This window comes from Setaria viridis, chromosome 9 (genome assembly GCF_005286985.2).
Source record: "Setaria viridis chromosome 9, Setaria_viridis_v4.0, whole genome shotgun sequence".
NCBI lineage: Eukaryota > Viridiplantae > Streptophyta > Magnoliopsida > Poales > Poaceae > Setaria > Setaria viridis.
Genome location: NC_048271.2, coordinates 54,101,138 through 54,124,786, shown reverse-complemented (window position 1 = coordinate 54,124,786; position 23,649 = coordinate 54,101,138). Strand labels below are relative to the sequence as shown.

General features: G+C 51.1%; 3 protein-coding genes and 1 non-coding gene across 4 annotated transcripts; all 4 read left to right on the top strand.

Moving 5' to 3' along the window:
* Positions 1-1,946: 1,946 nt before the first annotated feature.
* Positions 1,947-5,893, top strand: LOC117837302 (uncharacterized). The gene is made up of 4 exons (XM_034716901.2): positions 1,947-2,626; positions 2,890-3,564; positions 4,175-4,261; positions 4,361-5,893. The coding sequence occupies exons 2-4, from the start codon at positions 3,130-3,132 to the stop codon at positions 5,426-5,428; spliced, it is 1,590 nt and encodes a 529-aa protein (XP_034572792.1). The 5' UTR covers positions 1,947-2,626; positions 2,890-3,129; the 3' UTR covers positions 5,429-5,893.
* A 2,090-nt stretch (positions 5,894-7,983) lies between these two features.
* Positions 7,984-9,759, top strand: LOC117840064 (large ribosomal subunit protein eL21x/eL21w). The gene is made up of 2 exons (XM_034720517.2): positions 7,984-8,312; positions 9,330-9,759. The coding sequence occupies exons 1-2, from the start codon at positions 8,076-8,078 to the stop codon at positions 9,585-9,587; spliced, it is 495 nt and encodes a 164-aa protein (XP_034576408.1). The 5' UTR covers positions 7,984-8,075; the 3' UTR covers positions 9,588-9,759.
* A 2,222-nt stretch (positions 9,760-11,981) lies between these two features.
* LOC117840170 (beta-amylase 2, chloroplastic) lies at positions 11,982-15,208 on the top strand. The gene is made up of 3 exons (XM_034720630.2): positions 11,982-12,860; positions 13,636-13,957; positions 14,078-15,208. The coding sequence occupies exons 1-3, from the start codon at positions 12,286-12,288 to the stop codon at positions 14,870-14,872; spliced, it is 1,692 nt and encodes a 563-aa protein (XP_034576521.1). The 5' UTR covers positions 11,982-12,285; the 3' UTR covers positions 14,873-15,208.
* A 1,037-nt stretch (positions 15,209-16,245) lies between these two features.
* On the top strand, positions 16,246-23,566 carry LOC117840391 (uncharacterized). The gene is made up of 4 exons (XR_011896975.1): positions 16,246-16,273; positions 16,900-18,153; positions 18,453-18,619; positions 21,989-23,566. It is a non-coding gene; the product is annotated as an uncharacterized protein (transcript).
* Positions 23,567-23,649: the final 83 nt, after the last annotated feature.

Sequence of the window (23,649 nt, the reverse complement as noted above, 5' to 3'; positions counted from 1 at the left end):
TCTTCGAAACGCGCAGCCGGTCACGCACGTCTGCCCCGCGGCGGCTGTCAGGAGGGGGAAGGTGAGCGCGCAGCGTTTTGGAGGAAGGACACAGGCACAGAATCGTGGGGCGGGCTTCGGTTGCCCGCGCTTGGGAGCGCTGGAGGAAGGACGCGGCGTCGCTTTCGATGGTTTCATTTTCGGAGAATCTTCGTGGCAACGACACGAGTGCCGTGGCTGCGTCGTCAAGAAGCAGATCCCGATCTAGCCCTGGGCTCTCCCTTCGTCCTTCCTTTTACCTTTGGCATCTCCAACCGGACTCTCATCTCACCTCCTACCTTTCTTTTGAGAGTTGACCGATCTCTCATCCCAACCCCATCTCTCACCCGCCCCATTGAACTCTCACACGTAGGAGCTCCTACTCGAGCTCTCATCCGACCACCAGCCCAACTGCCGTCACTTGCGCGCTGGCTCGGAAATCTCCGAGGCGGCTACCGCGGCAAGCCGGCGACGGTCGCCTCACAGGAGCTACTCTGTTGGAATGCGAGGCTGCTGGTGCCAGATCCCCTCCTTGCCGAGCCGCCGCTCACACCCTGCCTGCATGCGCCGCCCGCCCAGAGAGATCGATGAGAGGAAAGAGAGGGATTGATTTTGCTGCTGCTTGGTGCTGCTCCGTGTAGGGAGATGGGAGCAGAGAGACGGCTCCGTGCTCCGTGTAGTGCTGCTCCCAGCTCGAGCAGTTTTTCTTTATTTTGCCAAATTGCGTTTCTTTTCCAATACCAACTAGTATTTGATTTGGATCGGAATTAAAAATAGCTATAAATATAGTTCTTTTATAAATATCATTGACATATAAAATAGTAAGCTCGTGTTAGTTACAAAATATGAATAAAAAATAGAGATGAGTGGAGATCAGTTGGAGCGCGCAGAAGGGAGCTGAAATGCTGAGGAGAGATCCTCGATGCTGATGAGAGATCCTCGTATAGAGATGTTGGGGTCCAAATTTGAGAGATTGGTTGAAGAGGCTCTTTGTTTACAAGTCAAAATGATTGAAAAGGTTTTACTCTCTTTCGAATTCGTTCAGTTGTGCGGGTTACATGATTTTCGTGTATATACCACACTCTAGCACGCACCTAAATTATTAGGTAGGGTGCACAACTTCCGGCGACATTTCCTTCATCATAGACATCTCCGTCTCTTTTATGCTATTATTACTACATGACGACATGAATTTGTAACGCGTACCTAAATGTTCTTCCATTAGCTAGGTGCAAGCGCAACACGTGTATGCATCAACTCACCTTTTTCTTTTATGGAACTCGACTATTTTAGTGTTGTGCTATACTTGAATCGTGCTTTAGAAAGAACCAAGAGTTTGGATAGCTAGCGTAGTTTTACACCTCTTCCAGTAGTTGTGCCTCCTCCCCCAATCCGATATTTTAATAAGTATTTATTGGAGTAAGATCTATTCATATGGGTGTTGAGAACACGTACATGTGAGAATCTCACACGTAATTGTGTGTTATAAGAATTTTGATTTTTGGCAGAGACATACCGATCCACGGTAATACAATTTCTCATTTTTTGTATTTCTTAACGTGGCCTACTTATATCCTCGTGGCATGTGCCGATTTCACTTAATTAGCAAACAACCAATTACGTCTCTCGTCTGTAGTTTTCGAACTAGCCAGTGAGAAACATACTCTAATCGGGAACGGCACGATGCAATTTTAAATAGTATCAAGAAACTTCGCACGGTGTACCATTGTACTTCTCCGTCCATCATTTCAAGTAGATATCGAGTACTTCTCTATCAGCACATACCGGGCAGTAAACTGTCGGCGGCTTCCCCGTTGTAAGTGGGGTTGAAATTCCGATTTCCAACCATGATCCGTCTACTCGCCTCATTTTTGTTGGCCGGATCAATAACTCGATCCCAAAGCCCTAAAACGAAAAATATCGTCAGACTAGACTACGGAAACCTTCTCCGAAGCCACATAAAAGATGAGAAAGGCAGAAAAGGGGTGGCCGTGCCAGCACAGTGACTTGTGCTGGATGGCAACCTATCAATACTACCGTACCGGTCGACAGCAGCAGGAGAGAGAGAGAGAAAGTTTACGCATCCTTCCAGGCTCCAGCCCTCGCTGCGCCTGCGCGGCGCGGAACGCCCCCAAAAGGCCACCCAGAACGCCCCCCAAAAAGCCGTCGGGGTGTAGCTTCTCTGGGGCCAGAAGGAAACAAAACGCGGCGAGGCGTCCCGCTGACGCGTGGGTCTCTACTCTTCTTGTAGAATAGTAGGCCACCCCTCCGGGCCCCACCTGACCTTACCCCCATCGCGGCTCGTCACCGCGCAGGCCGCCCAGGGCCAGGGGAGAGAGGAGGGGAGAGCGCCGCGCAGGCCGGGCGGGGGGGCGCAGGGACCCAGAAAAAACCCTGACGGAAGCGAGACCCCAGGGTGCAGGGAATTCCAGGGTGCAGTTGCTCTTGCTCCGCCTCCTCCAGTCCCATCATATTTCCTCCCTCCCGACCCTCCTGTATTCTCCTCTCGCTCCCAAAACAAAGCCATCTCGTCTCGTCTCCGCGTCCTCTGCACTTCTCTGCTCCTCGCCCTCCGACCCGGTCACGGAGACGACAACGAAGACCCGAGGTAAGCAGTTCGGTCCTCGCTCCCCACGCCCCGTACGTCCTGCTCCTTTTCGTATCAATCTACTACTACTACTTGTGTCATACTAGTATGTTTTCTGTTTCGTTTCTTGATCTACTAGTGCTGGTATATACAGTTGTGCTTCCTTCCGGCCGTGGTTTTTGGGCCCTGGAAGTTGTAGAGCCCCGGCGAAATTTCCAAGTTTGTGACTTTTTATCTCTGTCCGTGGGTTTTTGTTCAGCCGCATTCTTTGATTCTTCTCCCAGGCCATCGTCGCCGCCGCCGCCGCAACCCTGGTGTTTCCTGGCACGATTGCGAGGTTTCATCGCCCGGGGCTCTCGGCATCCTCCATGACGCGTCCGTGTTCGTGCCCAGCGTCCAGGTCTCCCCGGTGATCGGCTACCGCAGCGCCCGCCGTCCAGGTCCGTGCTCGTTGGGTTTCTTGGGGCTCTGTTACTGTGGTTTTCCCCTGCTCCGAGCGCGCTTTGCCGGGGTTTCTGTGCCGGATGGGGTCGGAGGCGGCGGCGGTGCCGGTTGAGATCAGTTCCGACGAGGAGGACGACGTGAAGGCGCCCGCCGCCGCTGCTGCTGGCAAGCGCAAGTCACCGGAAGGCGCCCTCGACTGGGCCGAGCAAATGGCCGAGAAAATGCTGGCCGAAGAGGACTTCGGTGTAAGCGGGGCGGGCCTGGTTGATCCAGCGGCCGTGCAGGAGTTGCTGGATTCTCTGATGGACGCGACGGGGATTGTGATGGGTGACAAGGAGAGTGCAGTGGTTGACAAGAACTCGAACTCCGTTCGTGATGGCGAAGACGAGGACAACGACGATGATTGCGTCATCCTTGACGGTGACCCTGATAAGCCGGTTGCCGTTGCGAAGGAGGAGGGACCCCGGCGAGATGCCGCTGAGGATGAACTGCAGATTGTTGCAGAGAAAGGAGAGGTAATTGCGCACTTGCTTACTGCCTTTATTTTGTTTGTTCGGTTCCGTTACGGTTTCACATTGTCGTCATCGGTGAGTCACCAGAGATTGAATCCAAAGTCAGGCGCGTACACCATTGTCGCTTACTTGGTTTAATGCCGGGAGCCTGCGACGGATTTGGACGGGGTTGGCGCCTCTTTACACGTTGTATTCTTGTTATGTAGTTAATGTATGAGGATCCATACCTCGCTAACAATGTATTCATTTTAGGAATGCAGCCATTGAACCAAAGTTTAATTTATTTCTTTTGTTCCCGGTAACATATATTTTGGTAGATTTTAACATTTGCATGGGTGCATAAGCCGTTAATAATGGCTAGTATTATTTACAAGGAACTAGTTAATGGCTAGCCTAATTCATCGACTAGCTCATCCAAAAAATTTAGGTTGAAGTTAGGCGATCTACTTATATGTTCGAATCTCATGCTGCCTCTGTGTTTTGCTGCACATTACATTATGAATGTCCGTAATGAGTTCCCCCCTATGATTTCTGATGAATTGCTATGCTTATGCATTCTCAGAGTTCCAACTTCAATAGACTGGCCTAACATTTGCATATTCCTTTTTTTCAGATAGCATGCAGGGATTTCCCTCATCCACGCCATCTATGTGCTACCTTGCCGTTCAGCACCAGTTCTCACGCGAGGCATTGCAATATGGTCAGTAGTTAATTTAGTCAATGTTTGCAATCTTAATCTATAGTCAATTTCTGCAACATGGACACATTTTTCATACATGTGCCTATTTCTTAAATGCAGTGCCACTGTTATGTCTGTGATTCTCCTGCTCCCTGTGCCTTCTGGGGCAAAGGCACCGCACATACTGATCACTGTCATGCTACCGATAAGGATGCAAAGTGGAAGAAACTTAGGCAATCATCCAAGAACAAAAGCCAGCCGTCGCCTAAACGAAGAAGTATCCACAATTTCTATCAGTCAAGCACAACAGGAGCATCATCACAGTCTTCTGCAAATGTGAACGGTTCTACTGGAAGATTTCCTATTCCAACTGTGCTAGCCCGAAATCAACAGGTTGATCCCTCTATTATGGCTCCATGGGATAGGGTGCAGGGTATGAGTCTGATGAGAGCACCATCTCCTATGCCAAGAGCTAGAATCCCGAGCTATGGGTCCAAAAGTGCTCCGGTTGCTCCTCCAGTTTACACACCCTCAAACTCTAACCATTTGCAACCTTCTGGTCCTAGTTATGTCCCGATGCAGCCAGCACAGCCTCATGCATTTCAGACAGCACAAGTTCCACCAGGAGATCGCGTTAGTGCTGGAACTTTTCAGAGTTACCAACCTCAGCCTCATTCCGGTGCGCCAATTGGATTTCAGGGAGACCGATATCGACCACTATCATATCCTCAGCCTCCTCCAAACATGTTAGTTGGTACTGGAGTGCCACTCTCACGGTCTGCCTCAGTGGCCTCTCAGGGAACACAATACCAGCAAGTCCCACCAGCAGATGCAAGATTGAAGGAAAAGGAAAAACTTGCTAGTTTGGCACGTAAGCTGGGCGTATCTGATTATAATACCTACGAACCACTAGGTCAGCAGTCAGCGAGCACACCTCAATCTCTGCATCCTAGTCAGCTACTTGCTCAAGCTAAAGCAAGGCAATGGGTTCAAGCTAAGAAAAGCTATGTTGCAGCAACTCCACAGATGAGGTCTTCCAGTGGGCATAATTCGTCAAATCATGCATCTGGGGGTACTGTTCTTTCATCTGGTTCAATTCAGATCCAGCAGCCCTTGTGCCAATTGAATTCTCAGAGTAGTCGTACTCTGAGTGGAACCACTCCGAGTAATTTGCTTGATGGGAAGTAATCACCACCGTGGCCTCATCATTAGATTACTATCCTTTTTTACTATGTTTGTAGTCTTTTATATTAGAGATAGATAGATTATCAGACAGACTTCCTGGTAGTCTGTCTTAGGAGAGTAGAAAGGTCGCTCCTGTAATAGAGAGCTTGGACCCCGTGTAATGGCTTAATTAAAGCAGGGGATTAATGATCAAAACTTGCATTGCCATGATGAAAAGAAAAGGGGAAAATGAAAGAAACAGAAAAGGAACTTGTGGCGTTCTCTTATTTGCCAACTATAATTTGCTCTGATTTTGCTTTTAACAATGAGATATTCGACCAGGTATTTGGTTTGGACAACTGCTGCAGTTAGCTTTCTTTGTTCAGGTCCCCTAAGTTTTAGTATCACTCTGTTCATTGCCGAACAACTGCAGATCTCAAAATTAAAGTTTTGTATCTCTGTGTTAGCTGGTACGTTTTCTCGGCAACATCACCCTTTGACGTAAAATCTGGTGATATATCTTTGATGTTTAGTTGCTAGTTTTTGGAACCCATGCTCTACATGGAAGTTGGAGCACCCCTTGTACAAAGGTAAAACATGGCGAAACAGGTGCTCGTTCAATCGAGATGACCCCTGAGTAGTCCCATTTGGACCTATAGTGATGCTTGCTTGGTTCATGGTTTTGTACGTGCTTATAACAGTACAATGGTAATCCCTGTGGTTGTAATGAGATGTCAGCTTGCAGGAACAGATTACACAATCTTCATGCCTACCAGCACATCGCACAAGAAAGACACGGAGACGTTGATGTTTTCATACTTCACGAGCTTTTATACAATGGATGAAGCTATTACAACGAAAAGAAATACACCGAGATAGCTTGCAAGATAAAACTGACTGTACTAAGATTAAAAAGAAAAAAAAAGGACTTCGATTCTAATCGGATCAGACATGACATCCTCGTCTGCGTTGACCGTCGCAGCAGGTTCGTCCCCCTGGGGGTTGCTTGGAGAAGCGGGAACTCACAGCTGAAGCCTCAAACGTTTGCAGGTCTTGAAACTTGAGATTTCATCCTAGGTTCCTAATCCTAAACTGAACATGGCTAGCCTCCTTAAAGCTCGGTGACTCTATGTTACACTTTGAATTTACCTCAAAGTTCCACATCGAACAATAAAAAAGGCAATCAAATCTTGATTGTGATTTGAATCCAAAACATCAAGTCGACTAAAAATCAGAAGTCGACTCACAATCAGGAGTCGACTCACGATGAGAGTCATACACAGGGGCCTGTTTGTTTATTTAGTCCCTCCTAAAATTCCTGCCACATCGAATATTTAGATACTAATTAGGAATATTAAATATAGATTAATTATAAAAATAATTGCACAGATGTAGACTAATTTTCGAGACGAATCTATTAAGTTTAATTAGCCCATGATTTGACAATGTGATGCTACAGTAAACATGCGCTAATGATGGATTAATTAGGCTTAATAGATTCGTCTCGTGAATTAGCCTCCTTCTGTGTAATTAGTTTTATAATTAGCTCATTAGTCCTCTTCATTAACCTTCGAATATTCGATGTGATATGAATTTTAGTTCGGACTATGGATCCAAACACCCTGGAACATGAATCTGAGGTGCCGCACAAAGCCGGGACGGCGCGCCAGGAGCCCCGACCCCGAGGGGGCCGCCGGCTCGTCGATCTTAAGCCTTCTCGTCGCACTCGCCGTCCGGCTTGGCCATGCAGCCATCCGTGTCGCGTTGGCGTTTTTCCTTGAGCGGCATGACGTCGCCGCCAGAGGTGGTGTGCTCCTCCACGGTGGTCGCCGCCTCCACCAGCCGGCTCGCGGCCTCCTCCTCCTTCATGGCGGCGGGAGCAGAGGACGCAGCTGCGTCGTCGGCCATCGTGTCACGATCTCTTTGTCGGAATTCGGAAACACAGGTCGGGGCTTTGCTATGCTGGCTGCGATCGCCTTCGGCTTTCTCGCTGCTGCTGGTTCGGCGCAGTTCGTCTGGTTTGGTGAGGAGAAAGGCGGCCGGGGCCTCGGCCCCTCTTTATTGCGCGGCCCGGTGGCCAGCTCGCTCGCTCGAGTCCGAGGAGGAAAGCAGTTTGATGGATCGATCGAGTCCGATTCGTTCGCCAGTCGCTGTCAGGATAGGGGCCTTGGGCTGCTTTGTAGGCTGGCTATACTACTCCTAGAGGCCCAACCAAGACACGGTGCAGCAATACAAAAGAAGCAGAGTCTACAGTGCACCGCGCATCAATGAATCGATTCAGAAATCAGAAACCAATTCCCTTCCTGTTCATCCTCCTCCTCTAGTTCTAGAGCTTATCTGCCTTCCCCAATTCCAATTCTCTGTTCTTCTATCTAAATTGCTTGCTAAGCTCCAGATCTCCCTCTCCCCTGAATTCTATCAGCTCCTATACTACTTGTATCAAGTAATGGGAGGAGGTTGCTAACAAAAGCCCAGCCCAATAACGCAGAGGGGTCAGGCTATGACGGCCCATCTTAAAAAATAGCACAGAGTCTAGGCTACGGCCCAAAGGACACCTATAAATAGGTATCGCCTCCCGTCCAACGCGAACCCTAGCGCCGCACCCGCACACTCCCGCCGCCGACGCCGCCCAGCTGCAGGAAGGAGGAGCAGCAGCAGGAGGAAGAAGAGAATGCCGGCGGGGCACGGGCTGCGGTCGCGGACCCGCGACCTGTTCGCGCGGCCGTTCCGCAAGAAGGGGTACATCCCGCTCACGACCTACCTCCGCACCTACAAGATCGGCGACTACGTCGACGTCAAGGTGAACGGCGCCGTGCACAAGGGCATGCCGCACAAGTTCTACCACGGCCGCACCGGCCGCGTCTGGAACGTCACCAAGCGCGCCATCGGCGTCGAGATCAACAAGCAGGTATGACGCCCGCAGCAGCTATCCTTCTATCCTTTGTTCTGTCCGCGGCCGGTTCGTTAGATCTGTGGTGATGCTGATGTGTAGTTTTAGCTTGGTAGTGCCTGTGAAACAATTTTGATGGAACGAAGGCCTAACGTTGTTTCCCCATACTGGAAATTCGCTTGTACTTGTGTTTGATAACCAGTGCGGTGGATTGTTATTAGACAGTTCAGTACTTCAGTATCGGTGATTGCTCAAGGAATTTGGAACTGCTACTTAAATAGAATCAAACATCTCATGTAGCTGTTGTAATATCTGTCCAATGACTGATATTTTGAGCGTGCTATTCTGTTCCTTTCAATGTTGGATTTGTATCCGTCAGCTTACAATAATTGTCCTTGGCATTTCGCAATCATCTGTGGTTAGTTTATTCTTTAGAGCTATCTGAATATCAGAACATACACTTCGAAAGTTTTAGTGTGGTGAAAATGTGTTAATCAATTGTTTTCTTAACATTGAAATGTTTGTGCAAGGACTGTTTGATTCTCCCTGTTTCCTTGCCCTAGGCCGAGCGCTTACCTCTTAAGACATGGGGTGGCGTGGTATTCCACGAGAAAAGGTTGTTGTGGCGCACGTTATACGTGTGATGGGCATACATCAAACCTATCATTCTGGCTTCCATTCTGTACTAGTAGTAGCAGTTAGGGAAGCCTGTTTGGATGATACATATATAAATTGTTTCTGTTGTTTTGTATGTTTCTTTACCTACTGCAGATTTGTTCAGTTCCATGGTTCAAATTGTCCGAGTTTGCTTTGCATAGTAAGAAATCACTCTCTCAAGATATGTAGTCTAATTTATGTATGTTTACATGCGTATCTAAAATGGTATGCTTCATTATTTGCAAATTTGCATAGAGCTAGCATTGTTTGACTATAGACAGTGGTAATGTTGACCTCATTGTGCTTGACTTCCATGCATCTGATTGGAGTGATCTGCTATGGTAATACTTGATTTAAACTTGTTTTGGTTGTTGTTAGGTTAATGGCCGCATCATCAGCAAGCGGATCCATGTCCGTGTGGAGCATGTGCAGCCATCCCGTTGCACAGAGGAGTTCCGCCTGCGGAAAGCCAAGAATGACCAGCTCAAGGCAGATGCTAAGGCCCGTGGTGAGGTGATCAGCACCAAGAGGCAGCCTGTGGGTCCTAAGCCTGGCTTCATGGTTGAGGGTGCTATGCTCGAGACCGTCACTCCTATTCCTTATGACGTGGTCAATGATCTCAAGGGTGGTTACTAGGGATAATGCTTGTATCTTGAGCAGTTCAAGCGATTTAGCATCAATGCTTATCTGAATCTTTTTGGTACTGGCTAGTTCTTTTTTGTTCTCTGGTGTTTTGAAACCTATGTGGTTATTACTGGTTAACATTAAAGATTTTGCTATGGTTGATTGCATCCTGATGATACCCTTATGCCCTGATTGCTTTGTGTACATAGCTCCATTACTTATTTGAATATTCTTGGTACTGACTGTTTCTCTTTCGCTTGTTGGACTTACCGAGTTTGGTATGAACCTCCTATGTGGTTAGTGGTTTAAACGATGGTTTACCATGATTAGTTTCATAGTCTAATTGTGTGTCTACCATTATACTCGTGTCTACATCTATGTATAATTTGGAGATGGATTGAAGGTGCTGCAATCCCAGGCACTTTAAGATAGTGAGTGGGTTTGCCAAAAAAATAGTATTTTGCTGTATGCAGCTTGTTTTCTGTTTGGTCTAAACGATGTTTGGTTCAAGTATTTTTTGGCCCCAAGTCATTTGAATCCTATTTGAGTATTGATGTTTAGGGATGAAAAATAGTAGATTAACTTGTTCTGGGCGTTGAAATCACGGCCATTTCTTCAGATCTCCATCGCGCACGCGCAGGATAACCGAGCAAGCAGACTTCCAGTTGCGTACTTGCAGCTGCACAACGGACTAGGCTTATCATTGTTCTACCACTTCTCCCCCACGATAGCTTGGAAAGGTGGAAGTGTACGTCTTGCTTCCATTTCAAACGAAAGCAACAGCAACTACGAAATGCGAAGACGTTTTAAATATCGTACGTACACCTGGTACCGGTGATTTGTGAACCTGAATGAAACTTAAAAAATCTCATCCTGAAAAAACACAAGTAGCATATCCAGTTTGGGTTGAAGCCAAAGGATTGGGAGATTGAGGACGCTACAGCACCAGGTGGACGGGCCGACGGCGATGAGGATGAGGCAACAAGGGCGTGGATATTTTTCCACCGGGTTGCTCTCCCAGGCTCCCACGTTTCGTGCGAAGAAGAGGCGACGGGGACCCGCCCGATTTAGCCGCAATTAGCACCTCCCATTATATACGCTTTTTTCGGGGTCCATTTGCTATTTTCAGAATATTCAGACACGTATGCTGGTCGCAATTGCAGCGGTCGGTGTTAGGTTCCAGAGAGCATGGCGCACGTCTCGCACGAGCCAGAAGAAACTGAGAGAGGAAAAATTTCTGGCTAAAACTACATCTCCAGCAAAAGCCAAATCTAACGTCCACCACGAACCGAGCCTTATCCTCCTCCTGCCCTGAGAAAGATAATGTGAGAGGAAAAGAAACAAAAGACGAAAATCCACTGAAGTGTCTAGAACTTTCATTCTGGCAGCTAGTACGGGGAACCTGTCAATTGCCATGTGATACTTTTGCACAATCCATGTGTCATGTATTTGAATCAAGCAGGGGCCTCTGCCTGACATAATTCTCCACTGATTGAACAGTATTTTTGCTATTATTTATGCATTTTCAACCACGAATATATAGACCCGCCCCTCTGCGATTTCTGTCAAAGCTCCCACCTCTGAATCCAAGCTTGGAAATTTATTCGTGTTTCTTTTTTGGAAAAAAAAAACAATTCATGTAAGTAGTACGTAGCTCCATCGCAGTCGTGACCCCGTGCTGTGCAAAGTCACGCAACGCAACAAGCAAGCTCAAGTTGCAAAAGATGAGTGATTCAGTGGTCTCCGTCTGGACCGTATGTGTTCAGAGCTGCAGGCATGTGACACCGTGTGAGAATTCAGAAAGCAAATTGCCCAGCCGACCAACCACGGTCGATGGTCCATGGCGAGCCATCCGTGATCGAGATCGAGCAGATCATAGGTAAAGTTTGGAGGTGTCAAATTACTGTTACAGCACTGTAGCACACTGTAGCGTTTCGTTTGTATTTGTGAATTATTATCCAAACATTGACTAATTAGGCTCAAAAGATTTGTCTCGCAAAGTACAACAAAACTGTGCAAGTAGTTTTTAATTTCGTCTACATTTAGTACTCTATGCATGTACCGCAAGTTTGATGTGATGGGAAATCTTCTTTTTGCATAGTACCAAAGTTGGGAGTTGGGGTGAATAAACGTAGCTACAGAAACCGGGCGGGGGTCGTGCACGGCCAAAACCGTCCAGCGTCCATGCCCTGCTCCGGGGAACACGCGTCGCACATCGGGGAACCCTATCTCCACGCTGACAGCAACGTGGCCCGGCGCGCCGTCCGCGCCAAAACACGTCGCCGTCCACCCCCTCACGACGACGCTTCGAGGCCGGTTCACGCGTCCGCGGCCGCGGGAACCCCGCCGCCCATCGCCCATTTGCAGGCAGGCCGCAGGCTCTCTCTCCCCCACCTCCCGTCACCGCCTCACGTTCCGCTCACCGGCGCACACCGCGCCACGTCGCCCGCGCGCCCGTGCCCCTCCCCGGCCTTATTTAACCCCGCGGCGCGGGGGCTCCCCTCCGCTCCCCGGAACAATAATAACTCGATCCCAGTCCAGATCGTCGCAGCAGAGGAATCCCAGGGTCCCGGGCCGAATCCATTTCCAGTCTCTTCGGCCAAGATCCATTTCGTTCCTAGTTTTTTCTTTTCCTTGGTGATCTGATCTAGTCGCCCGTTCGCGTTCAATAATCCTAGCGGACATCTCATCTCGTCAGCCGTTACTGCGTATGATGGCGCTCAACCTTGCGCACCAGACCGGCGCGGCGGCGGCCGTGGCGGCGGCGGTACCGGCGGCGCCGCGCTCGGCGGTCGTCGCGGCGGCGGCCACCGTCGCGTCGCCCTCGACGGCGCCCTCCTCGGCACCCGCGCTCCAGGCGCAGACGCTGACGGTGGACCCGGCCCCGGTGCAGGCGACGGACTCGGTGAAGTCGGACCTCGCCATGGCGTGCCAGGCGCTGGTGGAGGCCGCGCCGGAGGCGGAGCACGCGGACGTGGCCGCCGAGCAGAAGAGCAAGGCCGGCGTGCCGGTGTTCGTGATGATGCCGCTCGACACGGTGCGCAAGGACGGCAACAGCCTCAACCGGCGGAGGGCGGTGGAGGCCAGCCTGGCGGCGCTCAAGAGCGCCGGCGTCGAGGGCATCATGGTGGACGTGTGGTGGGGTATCGCCGAGGCCGAGGGCCCCGGACAGTACAACTTCAACGGCTACATGGAGCTCATGGAGATGGCCAGGAAGAACGGGCTCAAGGTGCAGGCCGTCATGTCCTTCCACCAGTGCGGCGGCAACGTCGGCGACTCAGTCACGTACGTCCACTACCTCCTCCTCCATCTCTAATCTCTTTGCCTGCTTTACCAATTACCAGTGTTGCTGTTCTTGGCGTACGTTCTCTGAATTAGAGTTAAATTTCCCGGCATTAATTTGACATATGTTGAGCTGATCAACATCAGTATTCTGAAGCTCTGCTGTTGGGTGTCTGATCTGATCTTCACATTGTTTCACGGATCTCCTGCCTGCCGTTGGTGTTTTGACGTCCATTAGACTGCACGGATCTCCTGCCTGCCGTTGGTGTTTTGACGTTTTTGGAACTGTCCAAGTCATCGGGCCCTTTACGTCTCAAAAAGATCCGCACTTTTTTTTTTACTGAACTTTACGCTGAGAGCCTGAAAAAAATGCATCGATTTTGAGCCTGAAAATTGTCCCGTGGTTCAGAACCGCAAGTTGACCTTTCGGATAGCCTAAAAAAATTCGTCCTTTCCTCGTTGGACGGTGGCGTCTGGCGTAGTTCCCCGTCTTCCTGCCGACGCCCGACGCTACACGTGACTTTGCCACGAGATCCGTGATCAGAAGTTCAGAGCCCATGCCTGAAGCAATGCTTTTTTTAGTTTCCTGCCATGTGATCCTGCCTAGGTCCATGTAGATTCTTAATGCCCATTTCAAGTAAGTTGGAGGTGCTTCAGTTTATGCGTAAAAAATTAGGGACATGATCTTTTGAAACGTTAATGAATGTTTAGGACACCTGATCTGAGGTCACTGTATGATAACTGACCCTGACGAGGTTGCTATTGTGTGTTGTTGCAGCATACCACTTCCGAAATGGGTTTTGGAGGAGATGGACAAGGACCAGGACCTGGCCTACACCGACCGGAGCGGGCGCCGGAATTACGAGTACGTCTCGCTGGGCTGCGACGCGCTGCCCGTGCTCAAGGGCCGCACCCCCATCCAGTGCTACGCCGACTTCATGCGCGCCTTCCGCGACCACTTCGCCACCTACATGGGCAACACCATCGTCGAGATCCAGGTCGGCATGGGCCCCGCCGGCGAGCTCCGCTACCCGTCCTACCCGGAGAGCAACGGCACCTGGTCCTTCCCTGGCATCGGCGAGTTCCAGTGCTACGACAGGGTATGCTCTTCAGCTCCGTTCGTCTTCTCTGTTGTTCTCATTGACAAAAGAGAACAGCATCCTTCGAGTGTAATTTCATCAGTATCTGTTGCTGACGTGAACGTGTCCTTTGATGTGCAGTACATGCTGAGCAGCTTGAAGGCGGCGGCTGAGGCCGTGGGCAAGCCGGAGTGGGGCAACGCCGGACCGGGCGACTCTGGCAGCTACAAGGACTGGCCGGAGGACACGCCCTTCTTCCGGCGCGAGGGCGGGTGGAACACGGAGTACGGGCAGTTCTTCATGAGCTGGTACTCGCAGATGCTCCTGGAGCACGGCGAGCGCATCCTCTCGGCGGCGACGGGCGTGTTCACGGCGTCGCCGGGGGTGAAGATCTCGGTGAAGGTCGCCGGGATCCACTGGCACTACGGCACCCGGTCCCACGCGGCGGAGCTGACGGCGGGGTACTACAACACCCGGCACCACGACGGGTACCAGCCGATCGCGCGGATGCTGGGGCGCCACGGCGCAGTGCTCAACTTCACGTGCGTGGAGATGCGGGACCACGAGCAGCCGCAGGACGCGCAGTGCCGTCCCGAGGCGCTGGTGCAGCAGGTGGCGTTGGCGGCGCGGGACGCCGGCGTGGGGCTCGCCGGGGAGAATGCGCTGCCCCGGTACGACGAGACGGCGCACGACCAGGTGGTGGCGACGGCGGCGGAGAAGGCCGAGGAGGAGCGGATGGTGGCGTTCACGTACCTCCGCATGGGGCCCGATCTGTTCCAGCCCGACAACTGGCGCCGCTTCGCCGCGTTCGTGAAGCGCATGTCCGGCGCCGGGAAGCGGGACATGTGCCGGGAGCAGGTGGAGCGGGAGGCCTCCGGCGTCGCCCACGCCACCCAGCCGCTCGTGCAGGAGGCCGCCGTCGCGCTCACCAACTAATCGACCGGGGCGTCGCGTTCCCCCGCGGCTTGGCTTGTTCGATCTCTAGACGGTGATACACCATACTGCTACGTACTAGTAGTACGATTCGTAAGCTGCGCTGATCGGCCATGCCGATTTGGCGCGTGTACCGCTGGAAAGTGTAAGAAGAAGGGAAAGGAAGCTGCGAGGTTAGGGGTGGGTGACTGGGCATGGCACGTAGTTGCCATGTTTGAAGCTTAGCAGGGAGATTTGAGTCTGATGCTCTTCTGCTGCTGTTAATAACCTACGAAAATGTATGGATAAACCCATCATTTGTACTGCTATGATATCAAGAAAAAGAACAATTTTCATCAACTGCTTGCTGCTCGATCGGGCGCTTGATCGGCGTGTCGTCTGGCCATTGTCGTGCTTCAGATTTCAGAAGGTGCCGGCGGTCACGCGCAATGGTTTGCGCTCTCTGTTTCTGAAACACAACCGCTGACTAAGTCTGTTTCTCTAAACTTTAGAGTTAAAATTGCTGTAGTGGCTAAACTTACTTTAGTCATGGCTGTTTAGTGGCTATGGCTGTTTAGTGGCTAAACTTTAGTTATAGCTATTTGATTTCATGGGTTAAACATTGCTGTCTTTGCTTCTCTAAACTTTAGAGTTAAAAGTTGCTAAAGTCATAGTTGTTGATTCCATGGGTTAAACGTTGCTAAACTTAATCATGGCTATTTGATTCCATGGGTCAAATATTTAATGAGATGGGTTAAACATTTAATGAGATGGACAATGATCTCATAGCTATTTGATTCCATGGGTTAAATATTTAATGAGATGGACAATGATCTATTTGCCCTTGAGAGAGAGGTATAGTCATGGATGTTTAATTCCATGGGTTAAACATTCAATGAGGTGAACACTGACCTATTCTCTCTTAAACGAGAGAGGGGTATCCAGACAAGCAGCAAAAGGTGTCACCCCACCTTTTGACAAGGTTTAACCAAAAGGTTGCTTATGGGCTAAAGTTTAGCAACCAAAGTTAGCAAGGGTGTGGCAAATTTGAAACTAAATAGGACTAAACTTTAGTTGCTAAAGTTTAACAAGGTGAAACCAAACACCCCTAAGTGCATTTCGACTGCAGTAAGTGGCCGATGATGTAGCCGTGGAGCATATTCCAGGCAAAGCTCATGACGCCATACGAGTAGTCCCCGGTCCCCGCGGCTGCCGCTTCGCCTAACCTGGGTCTTCCTCTTGGGCGACTTACATTCTCTCTGAGACGTTGATGGGCTCGCTTTGCAGTCGTGGTCCATTATATATAATATCTAAAGAGAGCCCATTGACACCAAATGCGCAGGAGATGACTTCATTTTCAGAATGCCAGTGCCTCACAAAATTTGCCATCTGGTACGATGAATGAACTCACTGTTGCAGCAAACTGTGTTTTCATGCTAGCTCCTGTGACAATTCATGCATCTCGTGTCAATTCTCCATATAGGCCAGACAATTTTTTGACTAGTACCAGATAACAACTATTACAGGTGCATGGATTGCTGGAAAACAAACTCTGCAGGGAAGTAGGTAGGGAGACTAGCAATTGACTAAACTGCAGTCACGAGTTAGAGCCTGTTTGGTTACTCAGATTTTAGTCCACTTCATTTTATACCTTTTAGTCCTTAAAGTACCAAATAGGTGGACTATTTAGTCCTCTAGGAGTGGACTAAAGAGTCTTGGAGCACTTCTACCCCTCGTTTATTACCATTCCTCCCGCCCGACTCCCTCCGCTAGCCTTCCTCCCGCCGCATCCGACCCGGCCCCCGCCGCCCTCCTGCCCGCCGTCGCCCTCTGCACCCTCGTCTTCATAAATTATTCAGTACTAAGCAGAGCGTTAGAACTCAGAAGCTTCTCTGCACCCATACCAAAATTAACTCGACCTGGCTGGTCGTATTCACACGACTCGACCTGGCTGCGTAGTGTATACAACGAGCAGAAAGAAGTTGGTGCACAGTGCACACCGTTGACTAATGTTAATGATTGGTGTTAACCGAGGTTAATCTTCTGTTCAGGGAGCTCGAAACTGATCGGCGGCACCTCACTTGTTGCACGAATCCTAAAGCCACTTGGATGGTGTATAAAATACAGGCAAGCACACGCTCTACTCGCGCCACAATTCTTCTCAGCATCTGAGCTGAAGCCCTCACGTCTCTCGATACACAAGTCTCGCTCCTCGATCCCGACAACAATGGCAGCCATGGCGCCGCCGCCGCTCAAGTACCGCCCGTGCCACAACCCCAACGGGCTGGTCTCGGAGGAGGCTCTGCGCATCATCGTGGAGGCGAAGGCGTGCTTCGTGGCGCTGGCGCTGGCTCTGGCCTACTTCCTGACGGCGTCGCAGCACCGGCCGTGGAGCTCCAGCCACCTCATCAAGGGCTTCCTCTTCGCCGCCACGCAGCCCGTGACGCGGTTCCTGGTGGGCATGTTCACCATGCTCCTCGCCATGCCCTTCCGCAACGACCTGTACCTCCTCTGGGGCATCCTCGTCCTCGCCGGCTACGAGGGCGTCTACACCATCTCCGGCTACTGCGTCTCCACCCGCCGCTCCGACCTCGCCGTCCACGAGTTCGCGCGCGCCAACAACATCGTCACCCTCGGCCTCTACGTCCGCTACTATTCCCGCGCCTCCCCGTTCCGGTACCCGCTCTGGGCTCTCTGGACGCTCATGGTCGCCAAGTTCCTGGAGCGCGTCGTCCGCTTCAAGATCGCCAACGCCAGGTACGGCGACGCCAACACCAGCTTCGTCGCCGAGTACATGAAGCACGAGGACAAGGTCGAGGTGACTGAGAAATCCGCAACCAGCTTCTCTATGGAAGACTGCAACTACCTCGTCGTCGGCGAGTCCAAGTCCAAGGCGAGGCCCGAGAGGGTGAGGAGCGAGTACGAGGCCAAGTACAAGCCGGTGGACGACACCGTCACCGTCGCCAAGGTATGGAAGTGCGACGGGGAGCTCCTGACGTCGAGTTCGAATGTACCTGGCGACGAGGACGAGCTGAAGGACGTCTGCCTCTCCTTCGCGCTGTGCAAGCTCCTGCGGCGGAAGTTCGCCGGCGTGGCGACGGCGGGGAGCAAGAGGCCAAAGGCGCAGAGGCTGGTCTTCGACAACCTCATCCACAGCGGGTGGCGGCGGACGTTCCGGGTGATCAGGACGGAGCTCGGCTTCTCGCGAGACCTGCACTATACCAAGTACCCCATCCTGTTCAGCTCCGGCTTCCCGGTGGTGAGCACCATGCTGTTCGCCGTGACGGTCGTCGTGTCCGTGTGGGATCACCTAGTCGGCGGTCCGGCACTATGTTAGCGTCCGGTGACAGGATACAAGTCTGGAGAAAAGAATTGGAGGAAGGGTAGCACAGAGCAGAGGCAAGAAGAACAGATCCGGGATGAAGGAGCTTGCGTGAGCAAGTTTACTAATCTGTTATATGACACCTTCTCTCACATCTTTCCCTAGCATAAGTAGCAGCGATAAGCCCAGCAAGCAGATGGGTCAGCGGCCTCTAGTTGATCCACTCATTACCTGTGACTCGCTGGTTGGGCCTCCTGGTTCTCGGGATAGCTCGCGGCCCACTTGCTTCCTCTTGGGTGCTGACACACTACCGGGTTCCCCACGGTAGCACGTCCAACGTTGTCCGCGGCAGGAACGTGGATTTGCTCATCACCTTCGTCATCGTCGGCATGGTGACGGGGATGGAGATCTGCGAGTTCTTCATCCACCTCTTCTCCGACTGGACTAAGGTACGCATGTGAAACCGAATGAGCTTCTGCTAATAAGAAAAATACTCGTTTCGATTCAGTCTCCTCGGTCATCAACCATCACCATTACCTACCGCTCTGGCTAATGGCTGCAGCAGCTGAGCAGCTAGCGGCATGGTGACGGGGATGGAGATCTGCGAGTTCTTCATCCACCTCTTCTCCGACTGGACTAAGGTACGCATGTGAAACCGAATGAGCTTCTGCTAATAAGAAAAATACTCGTTTCGATTCAGTCTCCTCGGTCATCAACCATCACCATTACCTACCGCTCTGACTAATGGCTGCAGCAGCTGAGCAGCTAGCGGAGACATTTTATTTTGCAGTGAATTATTCTGCAGCTCTCACTGTCAAAAAAAAACCATAATTCATATTATCATATATGCGTGGTCCATGATGTCACTAAATTTTGACACTAAAGTCGACTGATCAAAGTACAGTATAGTAGTCCTATGTTTCTCGTTCACGTTGTTGGGCTTCACATGCTTCACTTTAGGAGGTGTTTGGGCAATGTGGTGCTACAGTAACCATTCGCTAATTGACAATGTGGTGCTACAGTAATCATTCGCTAATGATGAATTAATTAGGCTTAATAGATTCGTCTCGCGATTTAGCCTAGGGATCCTGTAATTAGTTTTGTAATTAGCTTATATTTAGTCCTCTTAATTAGTATCCGAATATACGATGTGACAAGGCTAAAGTTTAGCCCTTGGTATCGAAACACCCCTAGGTCCACCAGCTGTACAACAAGGTCCACCAGTTGCAAGTCGATTCAGTATCTGCGAGTATTGAATTCACAGTAAAATTTCCTGCATGCTGTAGAACTGCAATTGAAGTGTACCAGAATACCAGATCACTGTGAAAGTGGAACCTACAAAGCTCATGTAGCTACAAACTGACTAGCAGTTAGGTCATAAACATCTGAACATTTAACGCTCGTTTCGATTCAGTATCCTCGGTCTTCAAAAGTCACCATTACCTACCGCTCTGGCTAATGGCTATAAAAAATACTGCAGCGGAGATAATTTATTTTGTGAGCGAATTATTCTGCAGGCCTCACTTGTCTTTTTTTCATAATTCATATGTGCGGTCCATGCTATCTCTGAATTCTGAAACTATGGTTGACTGACCAAGTACAGTACATTAGTACTACGCTTTCTTGCTCCTGTTGTTGGGCTTCACGTTACAGTTATCACATACATGGTCCACCAGTTGTAAGCTGTTGACCGTATCTGCGAGTATTTTTTTAAGACGTGCATAGCATGTTTTCATTAAGAAAAAAGTAATAATATAACGATGCAGTCTCAAGAAAATCCTGAAACGCAATTATAGAATGCCACAAAAGAATTGTAGACAACCAAAAACATAAGAAAAGAAAACATCACTCACCCCAAACCTAACGACCTGAAGACACGTCTGAAGGCCACCAGTGAGAACGGATGAACGAAGCGCGAAGCCCGATCCTTGCTGAGGGACAAGCCACCAGACAAGCTTGTACACAAAAGAGAAACCACCTCAGCTCCATAAGCCATGAAGGAGCACATCACCGTCGCCCGACACCCAAAACAACTACGACCAAGCTTTCAACACCCTGCGTGCAAGGAGCAAAGACTCAAAACCGGCCAGGGTACCCGAAGGCAAGAAAAGAGCACGAAGAACTCCCAAAGGACGATGCCTTCAAGAAGGACACGACGCACATTGTACGCCGCCATCGCCCGTCTAGACATCTAGACAAATTTTTCACCTTGGGAAACAAGGTTAGGGTCATCACAATACCTCCAACAAGGCCACGTCCTCATACATCGCCATTGTGTGCACCAGCTCAAAGCTGCGCAAGATTTTCACCTAAGACCCATGAACCCATCCTTTGACCCTAACACCACAACCAGCGGGGAGCAGAGCCGAAGACAAGTCACGCAAGAGCGGCCAAGCAGGGGTGAAGGCATATTAGCGAAACTCGAGGAGGAGCGCTAGCAGATCAAGAGTGGCGGCACAGGCCTTAGAACTCCCATCACCAGAGCAACCAACGGGCATGACAGCCCCACGACCAAGAGCGTTACTGAAACAGGCACCTACATGACCAAAGGGTGATGAAAAGTATCCAGGAGCACAAGGGCATCCCAACACAAACACGGGCAGCGCAACAAGTGGCGGCGGCGGCTTCCGAATCTCAACGATGACGACTGGCGGCGGCGGCATCGGAAGACGACTAGTGGAGGTAGCAAACCAGCAGCGGCGGCGAAGAACCACCGCAAGAAGCCCGACGGTGATAGAACCGCCCACCACGACCTAGCAGCAGTTCACTGACAGCCACAGAACGGCCGACCCGAGCTCGGAAGAGACAGATCCGGATGAAGAGGACGTGGATCCAAGGCCAGGGTGGGCAGATCCGGTGAAGAACCGGCTGGAGGAGCCCCGACCGGCGAAGGAAAAAGCGACCAGTGACCAAGGTGTGGGGCGAAGGGAAAGGGGGAGAGGGAAAGGGAAGAATCCACCACCGCAACAGCAAGGGCACCAGAGGAACCCGCCGCCACCGCCACCGCCACCACCCACACGCCGGGCAGCCTGACCGACCCATGCTGACCCCATGCTGCCACACCCCGGGGAGCCGCACGCCGGGGGGCCCGACCCGCGCTGCCACTGCCGCGGGCGGCCACTTGGTGCCTGAGGCAGGTGGCGGCGCCAGGCATGGATGCGGACCCACCTAGGGTTTGGCCGACCATGGCGGCTCAGACGAAGTAGGCCAGTCCTAGGGAAGATCCGGTGAGGGGCATGGCAGATCCACGCAGGAGGAGGGGATGGATTCGGTTGACGGTGCTGGCAGAGGGAGGCAACGACCAAGGAGAGGAGGAGGAGGAAGCGATCGGGAAGAGGAAGGACGCGAGGTGGAGTGCCCTGCCGTCGCTGTCCTTGCGGCCGCCCGGACTTCCGAGGGCGTGCTTCGGCGCAGCAGGACAGGAGGGAAGTGGGAGGGGTTGGCGGCGCACCGACGCGAGGGCCGCCCAAGTCGCCCGTACGGACGACCTGGGGGCAAGTGGTTTCCAGTTGATGGGAGAATGTCATCTGTTATGTATCTGCGAGTATTGAATTCACAGTAAATTTTCTAGCGTAGAACTGCAGTGGAAGTGTACCGCATCACTGTAAAAGTGGAACCTACGGAGGAGAAAGCTCATGTAGTGACAAACTGTCAGTTATTGACCTAGTGCTAGTACTACTAGTAGTACTACCCGGCAAAGTGTGCTTGCAAATCAAGATCGTCATCTTAACATCTGAACATTCAACGCGTTGTTATTTTCTTAAGGACATCTCGTCATCTTGCATGAATTAACGGCCCCTCCTGGCTTTGTCTTTCAGGTTATAGTGATCTCTGAATACGTCCTCCGGAAACCGTGGCTCAACTGCCGTTTCCTTAACTGCATACTGCGCTTCATCCGTTGCTGCAAGATCGCGGAGCCCATCGGCAGATCTCTCGGGCAGCTCAATCTTCTCAAGGCGACCAAGAAGCGGAGATGCCTCCCGGAGCGCGTCATCAAGCTGTACCACGCCGCGAGATAGTTCGTCCTGTTGAACGACGACGAAGACTTTCGCATCAACTAATGCAAGACTCTCCGGCCGGTCCCTGCAGCCATACAGGAGATGATATGCGATACGCTCGTGAACAACAGAGCACGTCTAATCGGAGGCTAGGAGCGGCTAAGGAGGCGAACCAACCTGGAAGGCTACGAGGAGCTCTCAAGATACTGCAAGGCTCGAACACACATCGAGAGGATGATGGTGTGGCACGTCGCGACCAGCAAGCTGCTGGAGGAAGAGGAAGACCAACTGCGCCTGTGCACTAGTGGATCGAAAGGTTCGAACGGCTTGGTGGATGGGCGCAGCGGTGAAGGACAGAACGGTTTGGAGGGAGGCGAGGGGAAGAACGATTTGGAGGTCGGCCGGAGCAGTGGAGGATCGAAGGGCTTGGGCTACTACAAGCTTGTGGCCACCACATTGTCGAGGTACTGCGCGTACCTGGTGTTCTACAAGCCCAAGCTGCTTCCCATCGCCAGCAATTCCGTGCGGTACATGTGCAACGAGCTGGTCCGCGAAGCAAACAGCAAGGAGAAACCCAATGGTAGCCAAGACGCCACCGCCGCCATAGTGTGAAGAGGCCGGCAGGTCGCGGAAGGTCTCCCGGGGTGCGTGCGGGTGCAGGAGGGCGACAAGCTATCGAAGGTGCTGGCCGAGCTGTGGTGCGAGCTCATCGTGTTGATGGCACCGCAGGGGAACATCTCGTGCACCAGAAGGAGCTCGGCAAGGGCGGCGAGTTCATCACGCACCTGCGGGCGCTCCTCTACCACGCGGGCATCGACGACAAGTTCTCGGGCTCATCAACTGCCGACGCCGACGCTGCGCCTAACAAAGAAGATAACCACGGTCAAGGCGGCAGCAACATGTGTTCCGCTGGGTCAATATGAACACTTTTGTGGGCTCTGCGTGGGCCCTCTGTGCGTGTTGTTTGTTGTGCGTTCCATATGGAGGATGAGAATTACATTGTGGGCTCAACTCAGAGGCCTGTACGTTCAGAGAGTTGTTGGAACTATAAGTACTTTTCAAGGAAAATTGAAATGTCTAAACAACACTCGATGATTTTGTCCCTTGTTTTCAGTCACTTTTTTTTACGGCTGCGATCTTTCAAGATCCGTGCAAGTTGTATTGTGCGTTGTTATTTGTTAGGCTAATTTTTGTATTGTCAATCGGCCCATCATCCAGTCCCCTCGCAACTTCATTTCCTAATGGAAAAATCTATTGCGCGTTGGGTCGTGCTCGCACTGAATTGGTGCCAAGGCAGTGATACTATAGACTATATCGTTCACAAGCTCACAACCATTTTCTATCTAACAAGTGGATACTCACAATCTCTTGTTCTCTTTTTGTTCATGAATCTAAATACTTTTTAGTTTCTTTTTACATCTATAGAGTTCAGCAACATAAATGCATATGTGTACATAATGTTGGAATGTGTGATTTCCAAT

What these genes read in the sequence shown, in the direction of transcription:
- LOC117837302 (XM_034716901.2), top strand. Translation starts at nt 3,130, where the DNA reads ATGGGGTCGGAGGCGGCGGCGGTGCCGGTTGAGATCAGTTCCGACGAG. An exon ending in TTGTTGCAGAGAAAGGAGAG is followed by an intron (nt 3,565 to 4,174) that starts GTAATTGCGCAC and finishes CCTTTTTTTCAG; the next exon opens with ATAGCATGCAGGGATTTCCC. An exon ending in ACGCGAGGCATTGCAATATG is followed by an intron (nt 4,262 to 4,360) that starts GTCAGTAGTTAA and finishes TCTTAAATGCAG; the next exon opens with TGCCACTGTTATGTCTGTGA.
- LOC117840064 (XM_034720517.2), top strand. Translation starts at nt 8,076, where the DNA reads ATGCCGGCGGGGCACGGGCTGCGGTCGCGGACCCGCGACCTGTTCGCG. An exon ending in GCGTCGAGATCAACAAGCAG is followed by an intron (nt 8,313 to 9,329) that starts GTATGACGCCCG and finishes GGTTGTTGTTAG; the next exon opens with GTTAATGGCCGCATCATCAG.
- LOC117840170 (XM_034720630.2), top strand. Translation starts at nt 12,286, where the DNA reads ATGATGGCGCTCAACCTTGCGCACCAGACCGGCGCGGCGGCGGCCGTG. An exon ending in AACGTCGGCGACTCAGTCAC is followed by an intron (nt 12,861 to 13,635) that starts GTACGTCCACTA and finishes GTGTTGTTGCAG; the next exon opens with CATACCACTTCCGAAATGGG. An exon ending in AGTTCCAGTGCTACGACAGG is followed by an intron (nt 13,958 to 14,077) that starts GTATGCTCTTCA and finishes TTTGATGTGCAG; the next exon opens with TACATGCTGAGCAGCTTGAA.